Source organism: Gambusia affinis, linkage group LG21 (assembly GCF_019740435.1).
Source record: "Gambusia affinis linkage group LG21, SWU_Gaff_1.0, whole genome shotgun sequence".
NCBI classification, from domain to species: Eukaryota; Metazoa; Chordata; class Actinopteri; order Cyprinodontiformes; family Poeciliidae; genus Gambusia; species Gambusia affinis.
In genome coordinates, this window is record NC_057888.1 from 4,341,824 (window position 1) to 4,367,547 (window position 25,724).

General features: G+C 38.5%; 1 protein-coding gene across 5 annotated transcripts in view; it reads right to left on the bottom strand.

The window, feature by feature from the left end:
- Positions 1-25,724, bottom strand: part of dpp6a (dipeptidyl-peptidase 6a) — a 289,142-nt gene that overhangs the window by 133,659 nt on the left and 129,759 nt on the right. The window contains exon 1 of one of the 5 annotated variants that reach the window (XM_044103995.1): positions 15,494-16,073. The exons of the other annotated variants lie outside the window; for them this stretch is intronic. Coding sequence (XP_043959930.1) covers positions 15,494-15,577 — 84 coding nt within the window. The 5' untranslated portion in view covers positions 15,578-16,073. Of the gene's footprint in view, positions 1-15,493; positions 16,074-25,724 lie in introns of those variants that run through there. 5 annotated transcript variants of the gene reach the window in all.

The following is a 25,724-nucleotide window of genomic DNA, read 5'->3' on the forward strand; positions in this document are numbered from 1 at the left end:
ACGTGTCAGCGAGCAAGTTGTACAACTGAGGGGAGAGGGAGGGAAGCGGCGCAGCCAGACTGTCAAATCAAAGGGAAATCAAAACACGCCACGGTCGACCAGTCAAAGTGTCAATGAGGACCTGCGAGACGGTGCCGCTTCCTGCTGGGCAAAAGTACAAGCTGATTAAGTGAAGACACCGGCATCTGGGGAGGACAGACAAGCCGAGAGACACATCAACAACACAGACAGAAAACATCATCTATTCATCGGGTTTGTGGGGAAAAAATTTAATATTATTATTGTGGACAAATGATATGAAATCAACCCAAACACAGGGTTAGTTTTGCTCAGACAGAGCAAGTCTAAGTCTTCATTCTCTACACCAAACATGTCGGCAAACATGTCGGCAACGACACATTTACAAGCCAACTTTGTGGTACCGTAACTTTGCACCATCTGAAAAATTACAACAGTTTCTGAAAGGGGAGACGTTGCGCTTTACAGCCAATATCGGGTTATTACGATAATTTCACGCCCACCATAGCAGTGAGCACGTTTTACTTCAGTTTACTCTGATGAAACACTCTGAATAGATGGTAAATTGTGAAAATTACTGCTAGATATTGAAAGTTTCAGTTGTTATAGAGAAAAGGGCAAAAACATGTAATCACAGCTTTGTACAATTAAAAAATGTTTAAAATATCCAGGCGGAGATTTGAAAATTAGGCATTAAAGGGTTCAGATATGTTCAAAATATCAGAATATTTTAACCAAGACAAGAACTAAGCACACATATAGTTTCTAAAGAAATTAGAAAATAAGATCTTTTAAAAATAAAAGGGAAATAAACTAACAAAAATAGGGTTTAAATGACTCAAAGAGACCTAAAGCCTGCAGAACGTAAAACAAAGCAAAAAAACTCTATAGCCATTTAAATAAAAGGGGGAAAAGAAATGACAGAACTCCAACCAGACGTAAAACAAAACAATGTCTGCGTTTCTTATTTGTATGCTAAATATTGCTGAGCAGGAAACAGCGAGACATGGGGGACGTTGTTATGGCCATGTTTAGAGGCCCGTTGTTTTCACTGAAGTATTTGTTCTGACATGCAAGCCAAACAAGCACCCTGTGTGCCCGGCTGAAAAGACTTCCTTCATGAACAGCCTGACAACAACAACAACTTATCATTGAAGTAATTATGAAAATGCCATTAGCCAGCTGCGATACTCTAATCAGACGAGGCAAAAAACAAATGAAGGGAAATTATCTGCCCGAGTTCGCAGGTTGATTCGGGGATACAACTGGGACATAAAGTCCAAACCCCGCTCCCACTCTGCTCTTTACATCAAATGGATAGACGCAAAGTGTTGGCAGCAGGGCAATAATTAGCAGCAACCGGCGCCAGAAGAGAAGAGTGTCTAATGGCGTTGTTGGGAGGCTTTGTACGTTTTATACCCTCAACACTCAGGCTGCAGCTGCGCCGCCGGATCAGAGGGAGAACTAACACATTCCTGGAGTTTGGATTAGCAACTACGCGGCAACTGATTCTTTTATACGCACAGCTGTCTGCATACAGGAGAGGTAAAATACTGCCAACTTTAAATTATTTTCCACACAGCAATGTGCAAGGTAATGTGAATAACCAAAGAGACAAGCAATCATATGGCTTTTCTGAAAATTATCTTTACCACTCAGAGTGAGAAGAACATAAATTCTTTATCTTGTCCCTTGTTTTATTTTAGCAAAAGCTGCATTCAATGATTAAATTATGCAACTTCCAATCCACAGGAGAGATTTCATTTCCGCCCACTACCTCATATTGATGTAGTTAGTCTGAATTATACCCCTTATTATGTTTCAACAGTTTCATCCACACACAATTACACAGATTGCTTTGTCTTAGTTCATTGCCTAAGTACAGTAAGCAATAAAAATATCAAAGAAACATGAAACTAAAAGAGCTTGAAGGTTGATTCTAGAAGTGGGTTTCCACTGATGAAAGGTTGGGCAGTTGAAATGAAAATGAAAATATTCTGTTATTTTAGACACCAACAATGCTTTTGATACAATCAGTAAGAGCATTCAAGGTTTATTTCTTTGGTCTTGAGCTTGTAAAAATTAAAATGCTGAACCTACGGCTATTTTAATACAGTATACAACATATTTTGCATATTTGCATAATTTTCTGTTGCATAAAAGTCGCCACAGTAACTTCCTTGCAAGGCGATAAATTCGCAAGAATTTAAAGCCAATTAAAAATTAAAATGACTAAATTACTCAAGGATCAAACAACAGACATAAAGCAAAGGACAGACATAACAGGGTTTTATTTTAACAATACTATAGATCTGAAGTTTGTCAAAATTTGTTTATTCTTCGAATTGATTTTGTTTAGTCAAGAAGTTGTTTCTCCAGAATTGGTGAATTAAGTTCTGTTACGCTGCTCTTGGCAGTTGGTTACCATAGCGACCAGTAACTGACAACTCCTCCCCCTTTTTCTGTTGCCTATGGCAACTGTGGTAGTATTAGGATTGGCTCTGTGTTTTCTTTACAAGTATATTTCAACACATTTTAGACAAATATAATCATTCAGTGTTTCATAAGTAATTTTGCTGTGTTTTGTGTATGTTTTTAACTGTTATTAATGTTGGGCATTTTAGCTATGCTTAATTTTACAAATGCCAACTGTTGCCAATTGTTCATTGGGAGCTATTGCTGTTTAGTTTCTTGGGGGTTTTTTTAAAGACTTTTTTGGCTCTCGTGGCCTTTTTTTTGATAGTTGACAGAAAAGTGGGTAATGAGAGAAGGGGAAGACGTGCAGCAAAGGTCGCCAGGCCGGGAATCGAACCTGCGACAGCCACGTCGAGGACTAAGGCCTCCATATGTGGGTTGTGCTTAACCCCTGCGTCACCACAGCACACCGCTCTTTTGTGTCTTTATGATTATTTATTATATTTTGTTTAATGCATAGTGGCAGAAGCTAAAGGACTGATGCCAACCAACAACTCGATTTCCTCTTTTTGTTAGAATAAATCCAATAAACCTGAATGTGTCGGTCATAAAGTCAACCATACTGGACCTGAGACGAACATAGAAGGGTTACACATACATACCAAAACTCACCAAAAACAAAAGCTGGGTGTTGAAAAAAATAATTTGTTAGAAAATCTGAGTCACAAACTGAAAGAAAAAGCAGAAGTAGAACTTTATTTACCTTCCAAAAGCGATAGCATACACAACTTTTTCACTGTGTTACAAAACTCAATCACATTCTTTTGAACATATTTACTGTAGAGGATGTTTGGGTGGAAATTTGTCGTGAGGAGGGTTGTACAAACGCTATCGGAGTCCTATTTTAAGAGACCAAAGTCAGTGTGACAGCTTAATGACACTGCAGGACCACAAGGTTGATTTCTGGAGTCAGGCCGATGGAGCTAGCAGAGAATGTAATCATCAAGTCTGTGTGGGTCAAACAACTCGGAGCATAAGGTGTCTCAGAAAAGCAGGATTTCATATGTCAGTAACTATCACACAGGGCAAAGACAACCAGTCGAACGTTTATTTACATTTGATTGCACTGAATGAAATATGTTCTCACCAGTGTTGTTCAATGCTAACTAAAAACAAAGCTGTGCTAACCCTAATGCATCAATCATAAACATTAGTTCAGTTGATGCTAAAGTGGAAGCTAATGATAACGACAGCAACCACTCAGGTCTCTGGTTCTGGTCTGTTCTGCATTTCCAGAACCAAACAAAGAGAAGCAGCATTAAGCTTCTATGCACCACACATCTGGAACAAACTTCAAGAAAACTGCAAAACAGCCGAAACATTGAATCCCTTTAAATCTAGGCTAAAAACCCAGCTGTCCAGAGTTGATTTTTATTAAGAACTTGAACACTAATCAACATAGTTAATGTAGATTCGTCTGACATTTCATAATTGATGCACTAATTTTTATGAAGTGAAGCACTTTGAACTGCTTTGTTACAGAAATATGCAATACAAATAAATTTTACTTGAGATTTTAATTCACATATTTTTATGTTTATATCTTCTTTATTGCCCATTTGTGTTTTTTTCTGTAGCTTTTTGGTGAATACAACTGAAATTAAGTAAAGAAGACTTCTTCAACAACTTCTAAATAAGAGCACAAATATAAACATTTAACAGTCAATAACCAAAACTTCAACACTGATGTTAACCTTTATTTACCTGGAAGTCTATAAAACAGCAAAAGGAACATTTATTTAGTGGAAGATAAACGCGCTGAACATCTTCAGAGTTAGCTAAAGCGCTAAAGGAACATTTAGCTCCGCCCACAACTGGTTTTTACTGCAATAATTGCCTTTGTGTAACCAAAAAAATCAAGTTCTTCCTGCTTAAATAAACTGTCAACAGAGAAGAAAGTTTGCAGTCATCTTGTTTGCATTAAACAGACACTTTTTTTGAACATCTGGATTTCTAGGAAGTCATTTACTGACCAACAAAAAAGAACAAACTCCACAAAAATCCTCTTGTAAAATTGTAGCAGGAAAGCCAGAGAAGCTATTTTAAGTCAAATCTTTCTCGAATTGAGTTTGACAGATGTGTGAATACACACTTTCACTCAGAAGCACCCCTCAGAGAAAGCCCGGATTAGTGCAAACAAGCCCCCACAGAGATTCAATCAAACACCTACGTCTCTCTGGAGAGCAGTGACATTTGAAGGGAGAGCTCTGACTAGGGGAGCTTATGCCATTTCATTCTAAAACTAAATAAAAATCTCAGCTATAAGAAGAGTGCTCCGTTTACAAACATTCGTGAATCTCATTTTTAACAAATGTCTTCATTAAAGCTTCATGGTGCCTTTATAAGCTAGAGGTTTTTGAGATCTGTTCCTTGTTCAACAACATGAGGGTTGAACTTTGTACAGCTTGTCTAATTTTCATCCAACTGAAGCAGAGAAACAGACAAATGTGTCCTTAAAGCTGCAGGAAGGCACATATAACATGAATATTTGATTACAACGCAACATGTCTCTTGTAAGTTAGCTTGACCATGCATGCAAACAGACAATGGAGTTCCTCACAGGGCTGTGCACCACTGGGGATTCAGCCATTTTAAAAAAAAAGCATAAAGCCGTAGGGTTCTCTGGAGCTCATTAAATATTAACAATGCTTTTGCAAAATCTTCTAATCAACACATATTACTGCTGGGTTCATCCCTGAAATCTGTTTCCAGCCTGCTAACGAGACAGGAACAGCAAATTTAGGAAGTTTCCAGCAGCTTGTGAAGTCCACATCTTGCTCTTGTTCTCATGTGTGTATATATATATATATATATATATATATATATATATATATATATATATAAATTCTTTTATTATAACTACAGAGAAGGAGCAGAGTGCACAGAAATGTGTTCATAAAGAGCGTTATCTGCAAAGGCTCAGGCGGAAAAGAGGTTTCAAGCTAGTCTTCATCACAAATAAACCAACTTCAGCCTTCAAAGAAAACTGAACCAGCTTCAACTTTTATGTCCTCATCATATTTCCTTCCAACTGAAAACAAACTAGCTTGACCAATTGCAAAATAACTTCATTTTGGACTTTTATCTTCATCCCTATGAATAGAGGTGTTTCAGAACTGGAAAGCTACTTCATTGACAGACTGCTGCATCCTATGTGCACAAAGAAGCATCATCACAGATCCTTCCTCTTGGCAGATGATAGAGTGTAAAACCACACAGGCTCAAATTTCTTGTAAATCGTCTGTTTTATGCACATCATGTGCATCTTTAAATGACCCTATTCTGTTCTGCATTTCTTGCATTGTAAATTTGCCCATATGTTATTCTTATTTTTCAGCTTTTCTATATTTTTACCTTTAACTTACACATGAAATAGGTGATATTTCTGTTAGATCAGTTCTAGACAAACAAAAGCAGATCATTCAGAAAATGCTTGGTTCAGATATTTTATTATATTTTTATATGAAGAAGTCCTGGATTAGTCTATTAGTGTATTGAAATATTTCTTCCATTCTGTATTTTTTTGCTTCCTTGCGTAATGGCAAAATGAAAAAGACGACACAATTTCCAGATGCATGAAGGTGCCACAAACAATTCTATGCAGGTTTACATGAAGAAAATGTCAAAGCATCATAGAAATCAGGATGAAGACGGTTTCTGATGGCCCAAAATAAAAGATGATGTAAAGACGCTTGTAAGAGTGTGTCACCAACTACAATGAAGTCTTGAGCTTTACAATATTGACGATTTGACTCGTGATAAGTGAATATTTGATTAAATAATGCAGTCCATGTTGTCTATTTACATCTCGACAGCATAGATTTATTGAAAAGTTGGATGCATTTAACTAGCTAATATGAACTACAGTTCAATCAGTCGTAAAATTTGACGTTCATGAAGAGACTTTTAAAAAAGAATGGTCTTTAAAAAGTTGCAACTGAAAATATAAAAAACAGTGAACATGTGAAACAGACGACATGTTTCTCTAAATTAACACACAAAAGCCGACTCAGTTTGCAGCTGAAAAGACTGTGGCATTCAGAGAATAAGTTGTAGGAGTTGCCCTCTAATAAATTTCTCTGCAGTGACCAGAGTCTCCTCCTCATGAATAATAAAGGGGGCTTTACTGATCCTATTTTTCACTCAGACATCCAGCTCATCTAACATTTGACACTGCAATATCACTCTGAAAGAGCCCGGTGCCGGGGCCCCGAGTCTCCAAGCTGCACACACAGCAGAGTCGCAACAGAGTTAGTTTTCATTAAAGTGTCACTTACAAGGCAAGGTGATGGCAAATTCATTTGCTCTAAAGGACTGGGTCTTCTTGTCAGGCAGGTTTATAAAGACGTACTATAGAAGGTGGCGAGCTGCATGTAGAAAATGAATGAATTAAAGCAGCAGCTATTTTTCAGAAGAGATGAAAGCTTTTATTTAGCTTGCCTGCTGAGGAACCGTTGAGTTTGAATTAAACAGCTCAGACCGATCATTTTCCAGAAAGTCTGCTGAAGGTATTAGCAGCTCAACTGAAAAATGGATTTCTCCAGAGCCCAGGTTCTGATTAATATGTTTATTAGAAAAATGTGAATAAATTACTTCCCATTCTTGTAATAATTCTGCCGTTTCTCGGTTTGAAATGTAAAAAGTTTCAACTGAATCCTGAACGTCCTGCACAAACATTTCACAATACATGAATTATTCCAGCTTTAAAAACAATCAATGTTTTGAGTTCGCAGGTCAAGCTGTAAATCAGCTGATCTCAGTCGTTGTTATTATTCTTATCTGAACATTATTGAATTAAAATAACAGTTGGGAATTGGTCTAAAGAAATAACCGTATAAGGAGTTATTGCATCTCTCACCAGCACAGTTTTGTCCTCAAAAGTGAAAATTGCAGAAACTAGACAGAAAAAAGACGATTCTATCAGACAGTCCCAAATGGACGGATAATCACTCATTGTCAACACAATAATGAAACGAGTAAGGACTCTTACTTTCCCCAATACAGATGAGGCTCAAAAATCACTAAACTGATGCACAAATGAAAACTGAAGGATGAGGACAACACCTCTTATTCCAATGAGATAACAAGTAATCATTCTTAAGGTCAGAATATTCATATTCTTACCTTTTAATAAGGTTTCATTTGTCAGTATAAATAGTCTACTGATGTCCACACATAATTTTATTAAATAAATCTAATGCCATGCTATCAAAACTCTTCTCCAACATGTTTATTTCACTGCAGCACCAACCAATTTTCCTCAGTGTCTGAGCCAAATGGATGAGACTGTTTGGCTACATCAGCATTTTGACTTCACTTCCCAGCACAACATGTGTAGCACAAATGCAAAGTCACTTTTTAGGGCTAAACATGTTAAAAGTAAGACCTTTTAGCACTTTAGTGGCATAGAAAGCAAAAGAGTGATGTATTAGGAAAACAACAGATAGATGACGTTTCTTGGAGTGTTTGTGTTTAAATAACTCAATAACTTCTCTAACTTGTACATAGCCTTTTAGGCAATTCAAGTTCCAAACAAAATTGAGAATTTTAGCTGCTTCCAAACATTTGTTTAAAAGTGACAATGTTGACCAGAACTGGAGCCAAAATTACACTTTCCTGAATAATGCCACAGTTCTTTATTGCTTTTCTGCTTTTCTCACAAGCGATGCGACTGTAGTGAAGAACAGACACACTGGGGAAGCAACAGCGTGCTTTTAAATCCCTGGGTGGGGTGCCAGTATATGTGTTGGGGCTATCAGATCCAATGCTCTCCTGGTTTGGCTGCCAATAACATTTCAAGAAGCAGGTATTTTTGTGTCAGCTGCATTTTCTTCCAAATATTTTAGATATGCTATCGTGGTCTTCTTGGGTGGCCATTGTGTTATGAATTGAGGTCAAATGATCAAATCCATTTCTTCACAGAAATGTTTTTATAATGCCGTTGTGCAAGGAAAACGTTATGACACAGATCCAAGTCACTGTGCTTGCGTGCTTAAGACGACCAGCTGGAGCCAAAAGAAGTCAGGAGGGAATTTAGGACAGATAAGGAATAACAACTTGACAGTTTTGTTATTCGATGCCTTTGAGATGGAGCAGATTTCGATTCCCAGAAACAGCAACACACATACAGTACAAGTGTATAAATTGCACCAGGATAACTACGCAAATGAAGGGAAGCAATGTCACTGGTGGAAACCTTCAACTACACACCAGCAGAGATGAAATCCAATAAAAACTGATGCATCCAGCAAAGAGAGAGATTTTGGATACTTGTAAAATATGTGATGTGTTGGACTTGTCTCAGATGTGTAATAAATCTCTCAGAGTCCTGCGTATTGAGTGGTTAATTCTCCGATAGTATTCTTACGAGTTTTCCATATCATATTGTGATCTACGACGTAAAACATACTGGATATAAACTATAAGCTTAAATTGGGTCAAAGTAAATCCTGACAAGCATTCCTGGGTTATTTTGTGCAGTAGAAAGAAGGAAATAGACAGAATAAAAACGCCTCCAGCTTGGTCTGCGCCTTTATTACAGCAACATCACAGACATCACAATACCCGCTGGATTCTCCGATCTGACCATAACCTCAGAATGAGGCTCAATACACACTGTATATTAATATTGCATGAAGCTATAAAGCACCCTGTCTGAGTGGGTCATAAATTATATGCACACATTAATTCTCCAACCACAACAGATGAAATATGACCCGAGGAAGAGAAAAGGACAACAAAATCCTGCAACAGTCCAAACATGATTGATGTTCCACCTGTGGAGGTGGGGAAGTGTCTTTATGCAGTAATGTCTGAAGCCAAAAGGATTGGTCAATTACAAAAAAGAGAGATGAATCATCTATATAATGTCTACCAAACATATTGATCAATCTTAATATTTCAAGCAATGCAGCCGTTTCTCAGTTTCATATTTCACAGTAGCAAAATGAAGAGACTGCTCATGCTGCTGGAGGCTTTAGTATTTCTCCAAAAAGACTTCTGTTCTTTAATTGATTCCTTCATCCGTCTAAACCTAGAATATTCCCTGCACCACCGGCTCTACGACTCGTCCAAAGAGATTCGATTCACTCCAGCGCTGAAAGGCTAACGAGCTGGTAGGTTTTTTTATTCTTTATTTTCATAAAGCCCTACAGCAGTAACTCCAAACTAAACATTGCTCAATGCAGAAAATTGTTCGGCTATGATTCATTTATAGCATCAATTATTTTCAGATGATACCAAACTTTTCAGAGCGGTCCGAAGCTGATAAGGAAAAGATTTGCCAAAGTAAAGTTTTGTGTTCAGTATGGAGTTTATTTACTAAAATTTACAAGAAAGCTATGGAGAATCTGATGGGCTGATGGAAAAGGGATAAATGGGTGGTTTATTTTATTGAATTACCGATTTCCTTTCACATCATGAAAGCATATCAAGTCAAGTTTTGAGGTTCTACATCTTCCCATGGCAACTTAGCTGAATCTCCTCCTATACTTGGAATAAAAAAAATGTAAAACGTTCAATAGGCAGTAGCTGCGTTTCCAATCATAAAACTGCGCCAATTTTAATTCTGAAAACAAATTTGCTCAATGGAAAAAAAATTGTCAATTTCGAGAAAAACTCTTTTTTGATGAAGCGTTTGTGCCAAGATGACGCGGCTTTTCAAAACTGCAATGGAAACACTTTTTTCGCATCACGAGTCACATGACCAACACCAGGATGTTACTACTGGCAGAAACGACAAAGAAGATGACAGGAAGTGGTAGGAGAATGATGGTTTGTTTTTGGTTTTTGCTGAAAATGTGCAGCTGAATTCAGAGCCCTGACAGCATTGCGCAGTTCATAAAGGTTTTCACTTGAACATGTTGAATCTGAATTTTCACATCTGTCACTGCCATGAGTTTTAATGACTTATTGCGTGAAAAAGCTTACTCACTCGCTAGTCTAATTTAATTTCTTATTTAATAACCCGTTAAGGCCCCAGTCTCACATTTCCACCTGGATATTTTTGCCCTTTTTTCCATAGCAACAGGAACTTTTGATATCTAGCAGCAATTTACCATCTATTAAAAGAGTGTTTCATTAGAGTAAACCGAAGAAAAACATGTTCCCTGCAACAACGGGAGTGAAATTACTGTAATAACCTGATATTGGCTGGAAAGCGCAATATCCCCTTTCAGAAACCACAGGAATTTTTCAGATATCGCCAAGTATCACAGAGTTACGGAACCGCAAAGTTGGCTTGTAAAAATGTGTCGACACCTTTCGGCCAATAAGGCATTAATGGAAACCACCACAATAGCAAAATTGTATTTTCTTCCATATCAAAATATAGACAAAGATTTGCACACGATTGTAACAGCTAGAGATAAGACAAATACCAATTCTCCCATTTGTTGAGTGGGAACAAGTCATTTCTAAAAGTTCAAATCATGCTAAAAGATCACCAGTAAAGATTCCTTCAAGCTTCTTCCAAGACATAAATTCAAACTTGATGACCTGAAAACCTATAATTGTGTGAAATCTTTGAAATGCCTTGTTAAATGAGAATTCAATAATTCAATTAAACAGCTACAAATGTGCTCATGTTTCACTGTTCAATTAACTGACTAACTGCTGCAGGAGTCACTGGGAGCACGTTTCACAAAGGTAGCAACGGTTCACAGGCTCCCATTTTCCAACCATTAGCACATTCTCCTGTGCAGGAAGCCAATGACACGCTGCCAGTGATTCCCTGCAATCAGACACACAATACCTTCCTATCAGCAGCGGCACTCCAACAAAAGACGATGGAGGAGATATGAAGAGAGGGAGCTGGGAAGGGGAGCAGAGAGGCATTGATAAATGAGGTAGAAAGGTACAGCGTCTGTTTTATGAGCTGAAGGGGAAGGAGGAGCACTTTGGCACCGTCGTTTTACAGAGAGCAGCATTAACAAGCACGCATCTGGTGGAAACAGAGAAGATGCAAATCGATAGATCTCTGATCAATGCAACGTCTTTCTGAAGAGATATCAGCTTCTGCAGGGAGATACAACTCTGACAAGACAGTGTTTCACTTTCACTCAGCTATGTTGCAACAAAAAACGCTCAACTCTTCTTCTACACCAGCTTTGGCACAATTGTCAGAAAGAAGATGTTCAAGAATGAGCCGAAGATCTGGTTCCAAGCAGAGACGTTCAGGTTTCTCTGCTGGATTAATCAACTCCAGCTTATTTAGTTCAGTTTAACATGTTACACAGAGTAACGTCTGCTTTCACAAAATATCAAAATCAGCTTGTTTTCTTTCTGGGTAGCATTTGCTTCTTAGGGGAAAGGAGAACAGAGTTAGAAATGAAATAATAAAGAAGTTTTAAAAAAAAAAAAAAAAAAAAAAAAGAAGGAAAATGTGGTTGATTTCTGACAAGCAGCCAGAACGTCGCTTGAAACGTACAAGAAAGAGCGAACAAAAGCAAACACTGAACGTGCAAAATTCATTACAGCCTACAAACAGAATGCTGACAATTTGTTCAATATACAAGCTAATCTGCGGTGCAGGGGAGGTTTCCAGAGATTTTCTTATTGATTTCTGACATGAAGTAAAATAAAACAAAGGGATCTGAAATATGGTGGAAAAATATTGTCACTTTTGAAATAATTGTAGTCTAAAAGTCTTTGTAGCATTTTAATTTTACTGAAACAGAAAGCATCTGGATACTATTGATTTGGTTTCGCATCTTTTTATTTCTAATTCTTTGTACTCCATATATTCATAATGCTTGAGAAAATAACATTTTCTAAGGTGCTTGGTGAAAATAGATGAAGATTTCTGCTGCGAGTAACATATAGTGGCTGTATGAACTGTGCACAACAGGAATAATGTAAAGAAAAACAAGTAACAGAACAAGCAAATTGTACTCTGATAAAACCCACCAATAACCTAATATTGTTTTTATTATTTATTCAAGTTGTTTCTATAAACGTCTAGAGGGACTGGTGTTTGTTGTCGATTTACTTTAATATACCACAATCTATTTACAGATTTTTCCAAATTATTTGCAGAACATTCACCTATTTGGTGTTTTCAAAGCAGCCAATCCAGGAGCGCCGTTTATCTTCCTTGCTGCTGATTGGTCGAACCCCCAAGAGCAGAGATAAGGAAGACTGTGGAAAACAGCTTCAGTAGTGCCAAAACCTTTGAGCACAAACTTGTTTGCTCTATTAAAATAGGCAGTTATAAGCATGGCCAGAAATGTAGAGGTTTATAAAACAAACCACTGTCAAATACTTCAAATTTAAGCTTTGTTCAAATGGAAAATCTGCGTTGGATCTGGTTGGACTCTGAGGAGTTGTTATCTCGACTTTCCATCCAGAACATGAAAGACGGGAGGACTGAGAAACATGTGCCGCAGATAATGGTGCTTTCTATTTTTTCCCCTCACAGACAGGAGAAGAGCTCCAAACCCAGCTTTGGAATCTAAAGTGACTGTCACACTTTTAAAAATGAAGCAATCCAGGATTTTAGGAAAACCCTTCACTCAGCCCACTGAGAGAGAAAATAAGAAGCAGCAGAAGAAAATCGTCATTTTGTAAGGAGGATATTTTCCAAGCATAATATCTCAGTGCATTTTAAATCTGAAGAACAAGGAAAACTAACATGAAAACAGAAATGTGCAGATTTTGGAAGAGCAAAACGTGGTTTGAGAGAGAGGAACGAAAGATGACATCCATGTTTGTGATTCAATTGTAAATGTGTGCAAAACTTTGTCAATATTCCGCTAATGCCGGATAAATAGAAAACACACCATTTGTCAGTTGTGTTGGATTCTGAACAGATCAAAAAGTTGCAGGATTCCAGCAACACCTCTTAGAACTGTTTTAATTTAAGTCAGCGATGAAAAAATGTCACCAAACACCAACATTAACAAGCCAAAGTTCACACAAAACAAATGTTTGGAAGGAAAACGATTCAGAAATATTTCAAAGCATGTCCTTGGACAGTCCATTTTCCTGCAGTTAAAGCCTTTTGTTACAGATTAATGCAGAATGCCAGAGTCATATTTTTGAAATAAGTTTTTGAGCTCCACAAAAAGCAGTTTATCAGCATCCTGACTCACAGCGAACACCAAGTCTGCAGATTTACACAGGCTTCTGTCGTAGTTGGTCTCCTAAAGCACTTCACAGAAAACTCTGAGTCAATTTTATTCAGACGAACAGAAAAGATATGCAAAACTTGGAGCAGAATGCCTGAAAGAAACAAACCAAAGACATCCATAAATTGCAGAAATGTCAACTGAGCACAACTAAAAGGCACTAAAGAGGTCTGAGCAGGAGAGGCGAGTCTCTTGTCCACAGACGCCTGTCCAGATTGACGAGTGATGGAGATTAAAGTGAAGGGAAAGCTCTTGGGTATCTAAAGACAGCAGCGCTGATGCGGGTTGAAGGAAAAGAAAGCAAAGAGCAACCCGGACACGGTGAGGATCAAGATGCACTTCTGAATTAACTCTAGATTTTAAAGCAACCCAAACTCCTCTGTAGTCAGCACTTGACCTCCAGCAGAAAGAGTCTATCTTTACCCTTCTAAAGCCACCGTCAGCACCGAAATACAACACTGACTGGCCTCTGCTGGGCTTCAAACAGCCACTCTGTTAGGGAGCTCTGGTCGTATTCTTCACTGAGTTTTAATACACCTGAGGGGATCACCTCTAAGGAAGACGACAAACTTTGAGGCAGACTTTTTTTTCCCTGAGGGTTTTATCCAAGTAATACCTCCTTCAGAGGACGGCTTTTCAGAAAGGCCAGAAGTTAATCTGCCAGTCAGATTGGAAAAGAGTGATAAGGACAAGTCTTATCAGGCAGCAGAGATTAGAGTTGGGTATTTATCGTATCGTTTATCATTTATCGTGATAACGTTGACAACAATTTCAAATTAATGAGGTTCAGACTGTCTGCATTGTTGGGAATGTTATTTTGAATATTTTTCTCCACTGTTTGCACAACAATATCAGTGAATATCAATTAATGTGACAATATGATTAAATGCAGTAATTGTGTGTAGTTTCTTTCTGTGACTGGTGTCCAAAAGAAGTGCATTACAAAAAAGTTTATTTGTATTGCACATTTACAAGAACCTCAGTTGACCAAAGTGCTTGACAATAATTACAGATCTGGAAGAAAATGAAGAGCCCGACTGAAAACCTCCTGGTTATTCCACCAATTAATTTCTGAACTAGTATTGTTGTTTCTAAATGAATATAAATTTGTTTTCTTTACATTATTTGACATCTGTAAGCACTGCACCTTTGTTATTTACACCATTTCTCATTTTCTGCAAATAAATACTAAAGCTTTGCTTGACATTTCAGAAACATGTTGTCAGTAGTTCAAAGAATAAAAGAACAATGTTCATTTTACTCACACATATAAACATAAAAAGTAAAATCAGAGAGTTGATCATTTTATGTGGTCTCTCCATTTTCTCCAGAACTGTATGATAAAATAAGTTTGGTCAAAAAAAATTATAATGAAACTGGCAGTAAAATACCAATAAAATACAAATAGAAACCACTTAATTTCAGTTAGGGGATGTTTTGCAAGAGCAGTATTTGTGTTTAATAATAATAATAATACAATTTGATTAATTACACTCTTAAAATGTAAATTAGTGCTGACAAAAAATTTAATTAACCAACATAAAAACAATACAAACTATAAAGAATAAAATTTTAAAAGCAAAAGTTTTTAAAGGTCTTTTCTTTGAGGGGCTATGATTGATTTGTCATCCAGTCACAAATCAATCAACCATACACCTAAAGAAGAAATAAATCTAAAATATTGTGATAAATCTTTAAGTCCATCTCAACCAACCTAAGCCAGAAATGTTCAAGGGTATTTAATAAACATTCATGTTGAAGCTCTCTTCTTCACCTCTAAAGTGAGAGAGAATAAGGCCGGCAAACATGCACAAACTAACTACTTTCAAGGTTGAACCAACACCTTCCAGTCGCTTAAAAACAATCAAACTCACCCTCCAAAATCTCTTGGCGGTCTCCACCTTGGAGGATTTCCTGTGAAGGCCCAATGGCGTCGCCATGGAATGATCGAACATCATTTTGAGAAGGTCCGGATCAGCCCGGTTAGCCCGTCTACGCCTGCGGACGCTGGCCGACTGCTGCTCCTCTGGCGAGCCGCCGTCTGCCTCCGCAGCCCACCGGCGTTTCCCACTCAGGCACAATCAGCCACACCCAAACCCATTACACCGTCCACTTCCCGCAACGACAAACAAAAACAACCTCCCCTCAAGGATCAGCCATCTGCAAACTCTGCAGCATGGCATCACCATTAGCGGGCCTTAATGGGGCGGACGGTGGGGAGCAAGGCCAGTATTAGCTTTCATCTGCTCAAGAGGAGTCCTCTTAAACAATAACTTACAATTATCACAGGGCCAGTATGATTACAGGGCTTAAGCTAATGAGGAGGACGGTGGAGATGCAGCAGGAGAGAAGAGGGGTGATGGAGGGTGAGCGGAGGTAATTCAACGCCTCTGTTTGAGACGCCACTGAGGGAACAATCAGTGCTAAACTGTTTATTCAACCATTAGAGCTCCAGCATGGAGCCCCGGCAGGTGAGGCGCTGATTTGAGATCAGAAGTTTGCAGCTGTGTTGGATGGGAAACAACAGCTGCGCAGTCTGATTAGCTCTGTTTTCTCTTGTTTGTGCATTTAGCTGCTAGCTACGGCAGCCCCTGAGGTGCAAAACAAAAACAGCGGCGAAAAGATGAAAAGAAAACACGGAAAACATTTGACATGAAACAGGAAATAGTTTTGCATATTTTCGTGTCTCCAAATGATTTGTGGAAAATCTTCCAATTTGTGGAGGTTTTTGTGGAACATATTTATTCTTCAGCTGAAACAGCGCTAACTGGCTGCTGTTCACAAAGCAGAAAATTCAGAAATGCCATTTATTTTACTTGGTGCTGATTGGCTGTATAATAAAGAAGATATTAATCAATCAATCAAGTTTACTATCTCCTCAACATTTGCTGTCAAATGATTAAAAATATCAGAAATATCCTCAATGTATACTCAAATATAATTACTTGAAACTCTGTATAGACATAGAAAATGCATTTGCTATATCTACTTGTTGGTGAAAAAGTGTCCTTATTATAGCTTCATAGTGATATTGCACAAGTCCTGCAGTGTACTGCTTGTAAAAATTGTATAAACTCCAACACATATATTTTTGTACTGCATAAAAATCCTACCCTGCTACCCTATAAACTCCACTTCCAATCTAGCATCGTCAGTCATGTCATACAACACATTAAAACAACACAAAAAACTATTATAAGCCATTAAAATGTGTTTGTCTCTCCCTTATCTCTGCCCAGGAGATGCAGCGGGGGTAACTCATCTCAGCACAAGTCCGATAATAACTATTCCAGTCTTGTCAGGAAGTAATCTTCTTACAAAGCCAAGGCCAATAAATTAAGATAAATCTTCTTTTGATATCCGCAGCAGCCATCATTAAGCCGTCTGCATGCTTTAGAGGAAACGCTTGTCATATTTTCACTGAGCTGAAGTGACGCTTGCTTGAAGAGATTTTCGTCTGCAGGGTACACCTGGGTGTTGATGTGCTAAACTTCATTATCTGTCCATTTCAGAGAGCCTTGGATATATTTAGATTAACAAAACAGCCAGAGATTCGCCTACCAGCTATTTGATTTGCATCATTATCCCAGAGATAAACAGTGAAGCAAGGGCATCATTAAGGGAGTCTTGTAGCTGCAAAATTTACTTCCCTCTTATGTTATTAATATTATTACATCCTTTATTGATTCAGGTAAAAGTCTCACTGAGAATAAAATCTATTTTTCAAGTGAAGCCTGTTCTGAATCAGTCTGCATAATCAGAGAAGCTTTTCAAGATGAAACTGAGTCATGGGTTGAATTATTTTTGGGTTGAAACACTCAAAGTTGGGTGTGGGTCACAATCCCCTGCTGTGTGAATGTTGCCCAAGTCAGATCTCACATCTTTAGGTCCAAAGTCTAACTCTGAACTCTTAGTTTTGACAGATTCTTTTGTTAAACACCTGACAGGGGAGAATAAAATCTTTAAGGCTTTATTCAGTAGCACCACCCACACTGAAGTTAGTTAATGTTAGTTCAGCCTGCTGATTATGGGGGAATCAAAAGTGAAATATATTTATTTAAAAAGCACACTGGACTTATTCCTCACTACTCCTGGCCAAATGGGAGGAGATTCATTACACATCTGCGAATTGAGCAACATCTTCTACAAAATATTCATGAGTTTGCCACTTTTATTCTCCCAGATGATCAGTGATAGTTAAAGTTTCTAATCAGGCTAAAAATAAGCCGAATTTGTTCTGCATCGTAACTTCTACTAGCAGCAGTACTAGTTTTTCTGTATTGTAAATAGTCTGTCTTTAGCTGTGTTCCCACTGACCTTAAAATTGTGCAAATTGGGAATGAGAAAATAAATTTGCTTAAAGGAAACATGGTAAAAAAAAAAAACAACACAAATAACTTTAGTGTTCAGCTGTTTCAAATTTAGTGTATTTCACAAAACCGCATTGTAAACACTTTTTCCGATCAGCAACCAGATGTTACTACAGGCAGAAATGAAGAAGACGACTACAGGAAGCCCTAAAACGATCATATTTTTTAAATATTGCGTTAAACTTTTTCACATGCGATTTTAATTGGAATTATTATTTATTGGAAATACCATAATCGTGAAATTGTTGGGGTCTTTTTTTACATTAGCACAGTGTTTCTCAAATCCAGTCCTCGGGCCCCCCTGCCCTGCATGTTTTAGGTGTTTCCCTTCTGCCACACACCTGGATTGAATCTTTGGGTGATTAACAGGCTCCTGCAGTACTTGGTGGCTGCAGAAGATGTCATGCAATCATTTGAATCAGCTGTTCTGGTGTAGAGGCACATCTAAAACATGCAGAGCAGTGGGCCCCCCGAGGACTGGCATTGAAAAGCACCGCATTAGCAGAACATCGACAAAGTTTCGCACAAATTTGTAATGAATACGCAGCTGTTTTCAGTGTTCAACATGCACATACTATTAGGTTTTTATTTATATCTTTAAGAGCCACTATTTCTGATGCCGCTGTTCAACCTGAATTTCCAATTCGTGAGACAATAAAGGTCATTTCTATTAAATTTTTCCTAGTAAGGGTTTGACTTCTCATTGTTGATAACTAGGTACTTAAATGTACAATTGGTTTGGCTTTGAAACCTTATAACCAACAAAAATACAAACTGCTGTAATTTATAGACTGGTAAAAAATTTCTCAACACAGGACTCCACTCAATCTTCTTGCCTTTGACACATACAACATTACAGTATTTATCAGTGGTGTGTATAATTTAGAAATTTGTCCAGCTGCAGTTCCAGTCCAACGCCAGCCTAGAGGTGACAAACTGACAGATAAACCAGACAAGCTGCTTTCTGTCAGAGAGAAGGGTTACTAATGGATCAAATGGAGACACAAACCGAGGGAAATCACCAGGGAGGTCCCTGCCTCGACTTTGAAGGAAGAGCGCTCCAACTTTGCCCCTGAGGGAGAAAACCCCCCATCCTCCAGCAGAGAGCGAAGCTTGTGGCGGAACCGCACCCCAGCAAGCCGAGGCGCCGCCTGAGCCGAAGGCAGCCGTTAACCTCCCGTCTGAGCTTTTGTTCCCTTCACATCCCCAGCAAAGAAGATGCAATGCCCGCAAGGCCAAACATGCTCAAAATCCGTACAAATAAAGAAAAGCAACTAGGTGAAGGTGTGAAAGTTTCGTACATCTCCCAGAGTCCCTGCGCGTTTCCTGCTGTGCGTCTTTGTAAATTGTGCCGACACAAGCCAAACGGTTATCACCAGGGAGCATCGGCGGCACAGCAATCTGGCTCTTACAGGTCCAAGCTCCTCAAAGCTCATTTACAAATCCTTGTCCCCCTGATGGCCCTGGAATCACACCGACAACGCGCTATGACCAGTTAATAACCGTCTCATTACAGAGTCCCCAAGGGAGAGGACTTAAATATGAAATCATGACTCTAATTTGACATTTTACAGCATCTCAAAGCATACGGATGTAGTTACATCTGTAGACGGGTTCATTGATATTCTCCGTAGTGAACCACATGTGAAGCTTTATTTCTCAGCCTTTTAGTCAGGACTTATTGTATGTTTTTCAAGCTGCCAGAGTGGTTCTTCCTGCCAACTCTCCTTGGTGGGGCATTCAAGGACACTCGATATTGCAAATTTGGCAGCTAACAAGCAGCCAGTTTTGTTCTCTGTTATCAGAAAATGTAACTCTGAAGCCAAACATCAGGAAGCCAAATACCAGAGGGATGACTCCGCTTTAGGAATGAGAACGTTCAGATTTTTCCATCTGAATAAAACATGAGAAAAAAAAAAGTTTTGTTTTCAAACGTTGAAGTGAAGAAATTTCAACCCCCGAATGTTTCTGTGTGTCTGGTGAACCCTTTGACTTGATTTGGGCTTATGTTCTGGATCACGATCCTACGAAAGACATTTTCAGGGTTATGGCAGAAGACAGATGTTAATTAATAACATCCTGAAATAATGAAGCTGTGCAGAAATGCTGACAAATCATTCATTGCAAGTCCACATCCCAAGTATTGGAGTCAGTATTCAAATAACTTTATAGTTTTAATGTCCATCATGACACTTCTGTTGTAAGGGTTACATATAAAGCTGAATAATGATATATAAGGAACTGTTAAACAATACAATTAAAGAAAATCCCACACACACAACTGTTAAAGATAAATAATTATATAGAAGTTATTTTCTGACAAAACTAAACTGGATATTCTACTCACTTGTTCTAGCAATGAACATAAAAATCTAAATTTACAATAGCTTACAATATATTCATATAAATAAAAATGTTTTTATCATAAATGGAAATTTAAAATAGAATTAAAAGATTTTGACATGAAAAATCACACAGTAACAATGTTTTGTCTTTTAGTGCACCGGACTGGACACAGCCTAGTTAAAGCGCCAGGTGTTTATAGAAAAGTTATTACAAATGTGTTACTACAAATTTCAAAGTGGCCTGTCATGCTTCCTTGAACAGTTCACGCTTATGAGCTTTGAAAACATTATGTTCATTACATTTTTTTGCACAAAATTATTCTTAGATGAGATTTTATTCTCAGTTCTGCCTATTTTGAGTTCTTTTCAGAGTGCGCTGTTTCAGGGCGTCTTGTCACTTTAAATCCAAATAAGCTGCTCTTGGCCACACCACCCAACTCAACCTTTACGCTAATAAGTAAAAATGGCTACAAACAGATGTGCAATTACACAACCGTACATCTTTGGAAAGCAGAAATGGAGCATCCAAGAGGCTAGATGGAAAGTCAACAGCAAAACACTTGTCGTTTCCAGCAGCCATTGTACAGTGGCAAGAAAAGCTGACCAAATGTGCTGGAGTTCAGCTTGGGTTGCTAGGTAATGAGCAGTGCCTGCTGATTTGTGATGTTACATTCTGAAGGTTTTTGAAATGGCTCCTTTTCCAGACACCAGAAAACATTAACGTATTGCCATAAAAACAGCTGTGTGGTTTTTTTAAGTGCTTGGGTTGTTTTTAGAAGCAGTAGAAACACAAATGGAAGTACAAAAACGTGCAAAATGCATAAAAGAAATGCCATATTTATGCCCTCGGGACATAAATATAGAAGAAAAACTTAGCAAATCTATAATGCAAAAATGTTGAACTTATTTGTTGCTTTTAAGCTTTTCATTTCTAAAAGCCTCCACCACAGGCTGTCTTCCACATTGTTGTGTTCAAACAAACTGCATCCAAGAGCACTTTCTGGAAAACAAACTCAATCCACCACCCTTCACCAATCCATCAAATTATCTTCTGTTCTGCTTGTTTATGTGAAATTGTGTTTTTTTTTTTTCCTTTTCTCCTCCTCTTTCCCCTGAGGCATTTTTGCTCCGAGCACGCACAAGAAAGCAATATTCTCAGTTGAAAATAAAAACCAACATTTCTTCTTTTTTTTCTTATTTCCTTCAGTTCATATCTGAGACCAATTCTTCAAGCACCTTTACAGGGAAGTGCTCTGACGGCGAGCGGCGACACGGCCTCGCAGCGTAATGGGATGGCAGTGTGGAGCGAATAAAAGAGCCGAGGTCGTTTGTTACGGGCCGCGAGTCACAATGGCCGTCCTTGCTGTCTGCATCCTCTGTGTGTGTGTGTGTGTTGAGGCAGGTGTTGGTTACAGTCAGAACAGATGTTCACGTGTCTGCGAGAAGCAGAAAGGTCGTCAGAAAGGTGGAGTAATTAATAGCTGTTGAAAAGCAGTGAACATCCACAGAGATGAAACATGAGGGGGAAAAATTAATGTCTGATGAGAGGCCACAGGAGATCTTGATCTATGACTCAAACAAATGTGGGAATAATGCGTCGACACTGTGTGCTGCTATGGGAGGGAGGCAGTAAGAAGGCCTGAGATGAAGCGCTGCTGTTGCCTCTGTGCTCTCAATTCATCATTGTAAGCAGGACACCCACACTGCTGATAAAACCGATGACAACAACACAGGATTTAGCATGTGGAGCCGAGTAAAACTCAATTTGGATCCTTTCTACTCTGACCTGGCTGGTCAAATATTCTCTCATTAATAACATAACATCCCTCATTTGTGAGGCAGACATCCATCAAACATAAAAATTACCATCCACTGGTAAATCATCTCCATCCTGCTATTTTAAAGGATGCATGTGAGCTGCAACTACCACAACATTCAAAAAGACTTTTGGGAATTCAATGCAGAAAGCCAAGAAATCAGTAATGCATAGAACTTGCATCATGTTTCGACTGACCTGTTACAGTTCATGTTCCTGTCAGAGCACTTACAAGTTGTTTCCCTGTAAGTTGGGGGTTGCTTTGCAGGAATTCACAGGGTAATATCATAGACTAGTGTAATGTCTTAAGAAGCGATAGTGGCCTATTTCGCTCCTGGTACTTCTGTACAGTGATCTCCCTTGTAGAGATTATGTTGCAGGAACTAACATGGCATCCTACAAAAGACATTTTCAGGGTTATGGCAGAGGACAGATGTTAATTAATAACATCCTAAAATAAAGAAGCTGTGCAGAAATGCTGACAAATCATTAAGTGAGGCAGATTCTCAGCAATTTCTAAAACTTTGATTGGTGTTCTCAGTCTTACGGTGTGTTCGCACCAAATGTGATTCACGAGACAGGTTTATATTCAAAGTCTATGTGAAGGCGTGTTAAGGGCCCGTCACGATTTGAAGCATTGGATGCGTTAAGCCCGTCTGACAAATAGGCCAGCGACAGAAAACAGCGGCTAGAGCGATTTTGAAGCGCTTCCACAGAGACTTTGAATGTAAACCAGACGCGCCTGACGCACAAAACGCTAGGTGCAGAGCAAAATGCCAAGCGTCTGCATTCAAAGTGCACACATGTCAAACTTGAACGCGTTTGGTGTGAACGCAGCATTACTTCCAGGGTGCATGCCTGGGTGGTTTTAGGGAGGATCTTGTAGCTTGTTCATTTGTAGTTTTTCAAGATGCTACAAGGTAATTTTTTCAGAATGTGCAGTTTACAAGTTTACACACATCATATTCCAAAACTTTACAGAGTACTCTAAAAGAACCAGTCACATTTTGTTACCAGGAACTTTCTTGGTACTTGGTGAAAACTTACAGGCCACCTTTTCAGAACAAATATCTGGTTCTAAAAACCAGATATTAGCTGGTAGTTTCAAAGAAAAGTCCAAATTACAAGCTGAATTGCAACACTGTACTTTTCTGAAATGTATAGGTGACTGTTCTTAGTTGTTTTAAGCACAAACTAATAGTCCTAATTTCATTGCTTGACTTATTACAAAGACAAATATTAAAATCTGTTAATTTAATGCCTTTTCTGATCATTTTTCCAGATTTTGCAGTGTGTACCATCTTTTTAAAGAAATACACTAAAGCTGTTTTGCAAATGTTAATGGTGAAATGGGAAATACACCAGAGCGACTGAGAAAAACTGTAAAATCCAAAATACTCAACAGTCTGCAGAACATCTTCACGTTAAACTGCATTTTATTTTAGACGATCAGACCAACACAGCTGTTTCAAGTAAATCCTTTTAGAAGCAGGACAGATTTAACAGACTGAACATGTGATCATTTCTCATATCTGATTTTGTATTTATCTTTTAGTCATGTGTTTGTTCATTTAGTGTTGCGTTAGTAGTTCATTTAAAAAATTGTCAAACAGTAAAATAATTCTCAATCGTCTTCCTGTTCCTCTCCCTTTCTAAGGCATTATTTGTGCTACAAACAGTGAACAATCTGCGCATGAAGTGAGATTGATTTAAGCGCATATATCTATGTGAACGAATAACAATTTAAATCGCACACAAGCTTCCTCAATGCTGTTCTGACACACGCTCAATAAAACATTGAGGGACTTTAGTCTCCTTAAATAAAACAAGTTTAATCAAAACTAGAAGCTTTCATTAGACAAAAGCAATCCCATTTTTTATTTAGCCAGTATTCACAAACATTTTTTATAATTTTTTGGCACCATCAATATTGATCAAACTTCAAGTCTTAATCATGCACATCTGTGGTTTCCCCATGAATCAGAGGAAGGCTACTAAAAATAAATGGTTTCACTTAACACAAAAGATCCAGCCTATTTTTTCTTTTGTGTTAAAAATCAACAGACTTGACAAGGTATTAAAAAAGTAAGAGCACTTAGTGGTAATCAAATGGTTAATTACACAGTAATTATTCACCGGTTTGCTGTAAAGTTTTAATTTTTTCAGTTAATTATTTAAACAAGCATAAACCAGCTGCAGTAACAGAATGGTCAAGGTGTGATTTCATGTAAAGTTATGGCCAAAACTTCCTCTTCTACCACAAGCACATTTAATGCCTCACTCAAGTTTTACAACAACAGAACTGAAAGGGTAAAAGACAAGAGGCCGAAACCCAAACAATCCACTTTCATGCTTGGCAAACCTTGTCAGGACGGATTTCTCGTGTTGAATTAAAGTCTGTTTGGAGGAACCTGTACGATGCCACTCTCAATCAGCGCATGTGCTGCTACTTTCAGTGTTTTTAAAAACTACTGACCATTCACAACTATTCAGAATTTTTCTGAATACCACCGATTGTAGCAACCTGCGCCACCCTCTGGCTGGAGGGAGAAACAACAGCTTTCCGTACTACACTAAACATCCGCCAGGGGTGCGCTACTGAACACTAACAGTCTACTGATCTTAGGAAGGAGTTTGTTTCTTTCCAAACAAAGAAAATGGATCCACAGAATCAAAGGTGTTACAACTTAGTTACAACATTAGATCTATGTATCTATTTATAGTAGCCACACAGGCACACCCACTAGAAGGAAACAAACGCACCTAGTACAACAATTTCATTCTATTGGCTGAGAGGTTGCTAAGCGACGGTACTTTTCTGTTCCAAGCGCGAGCAGAGAGGTTTGCTCTGAGGAGAGACAAGTTTTGAGTGCGAGGAGGAAGGTTTGAGAAAACACGGTGAATATTTCAAAGAGAGCAAAAGTTTGGAGTACAAACATCAAAAGTTTTGAGAAGAAAGACACGAAGTTCCGCTTACAGACTGAAAATGTGTTTTCTCAATTAATGGCAGAAAAATTCACCCATTTTCATACACAACAACTTAACTGCACATTGTTCTACAACTTGTATCCCATTTCCGTCAGGCTTCAGGTTTGTGCTTCCTTCTTTCATAAACTTGATCTAAACCAGTCCGAACACTGGCTTACCTACATATTCTCACTTTTTAGTTCCTTTTCTGGAGCATCTTTCTTGAACAGATGAAGAAAATAGGAGCTTCAGGTGTAGAACGAGGCGAGTCGCAGCAGTCCAGCATAACAAGAGCTGAACAAAGACATTCTAGTCACTGCGACTCATTTCAGCTTGGAATACACAGCCGCGACCCGAGCCTGTGTCTCGGACAAAAGGCGAGCTCGCAGATGTAATGTCACGCTTCAGTTGGCCGGCGCCATTGAACAGAACAACGGGTCGGCAAAGGTGAGCGATGAGGAGAGGTGGGGAAGAAAAAAAGGAAATAGATCAGAGGAAGGAAGGACGGTGCGCTGGTGATGATCAGGATTCCTGGTTCTATTCAGGAGCTCGGCACGGGTCAATGGAAAAGGAAGAGGGGAGCAATTCAAGTCTGTGAGGAAGTCGT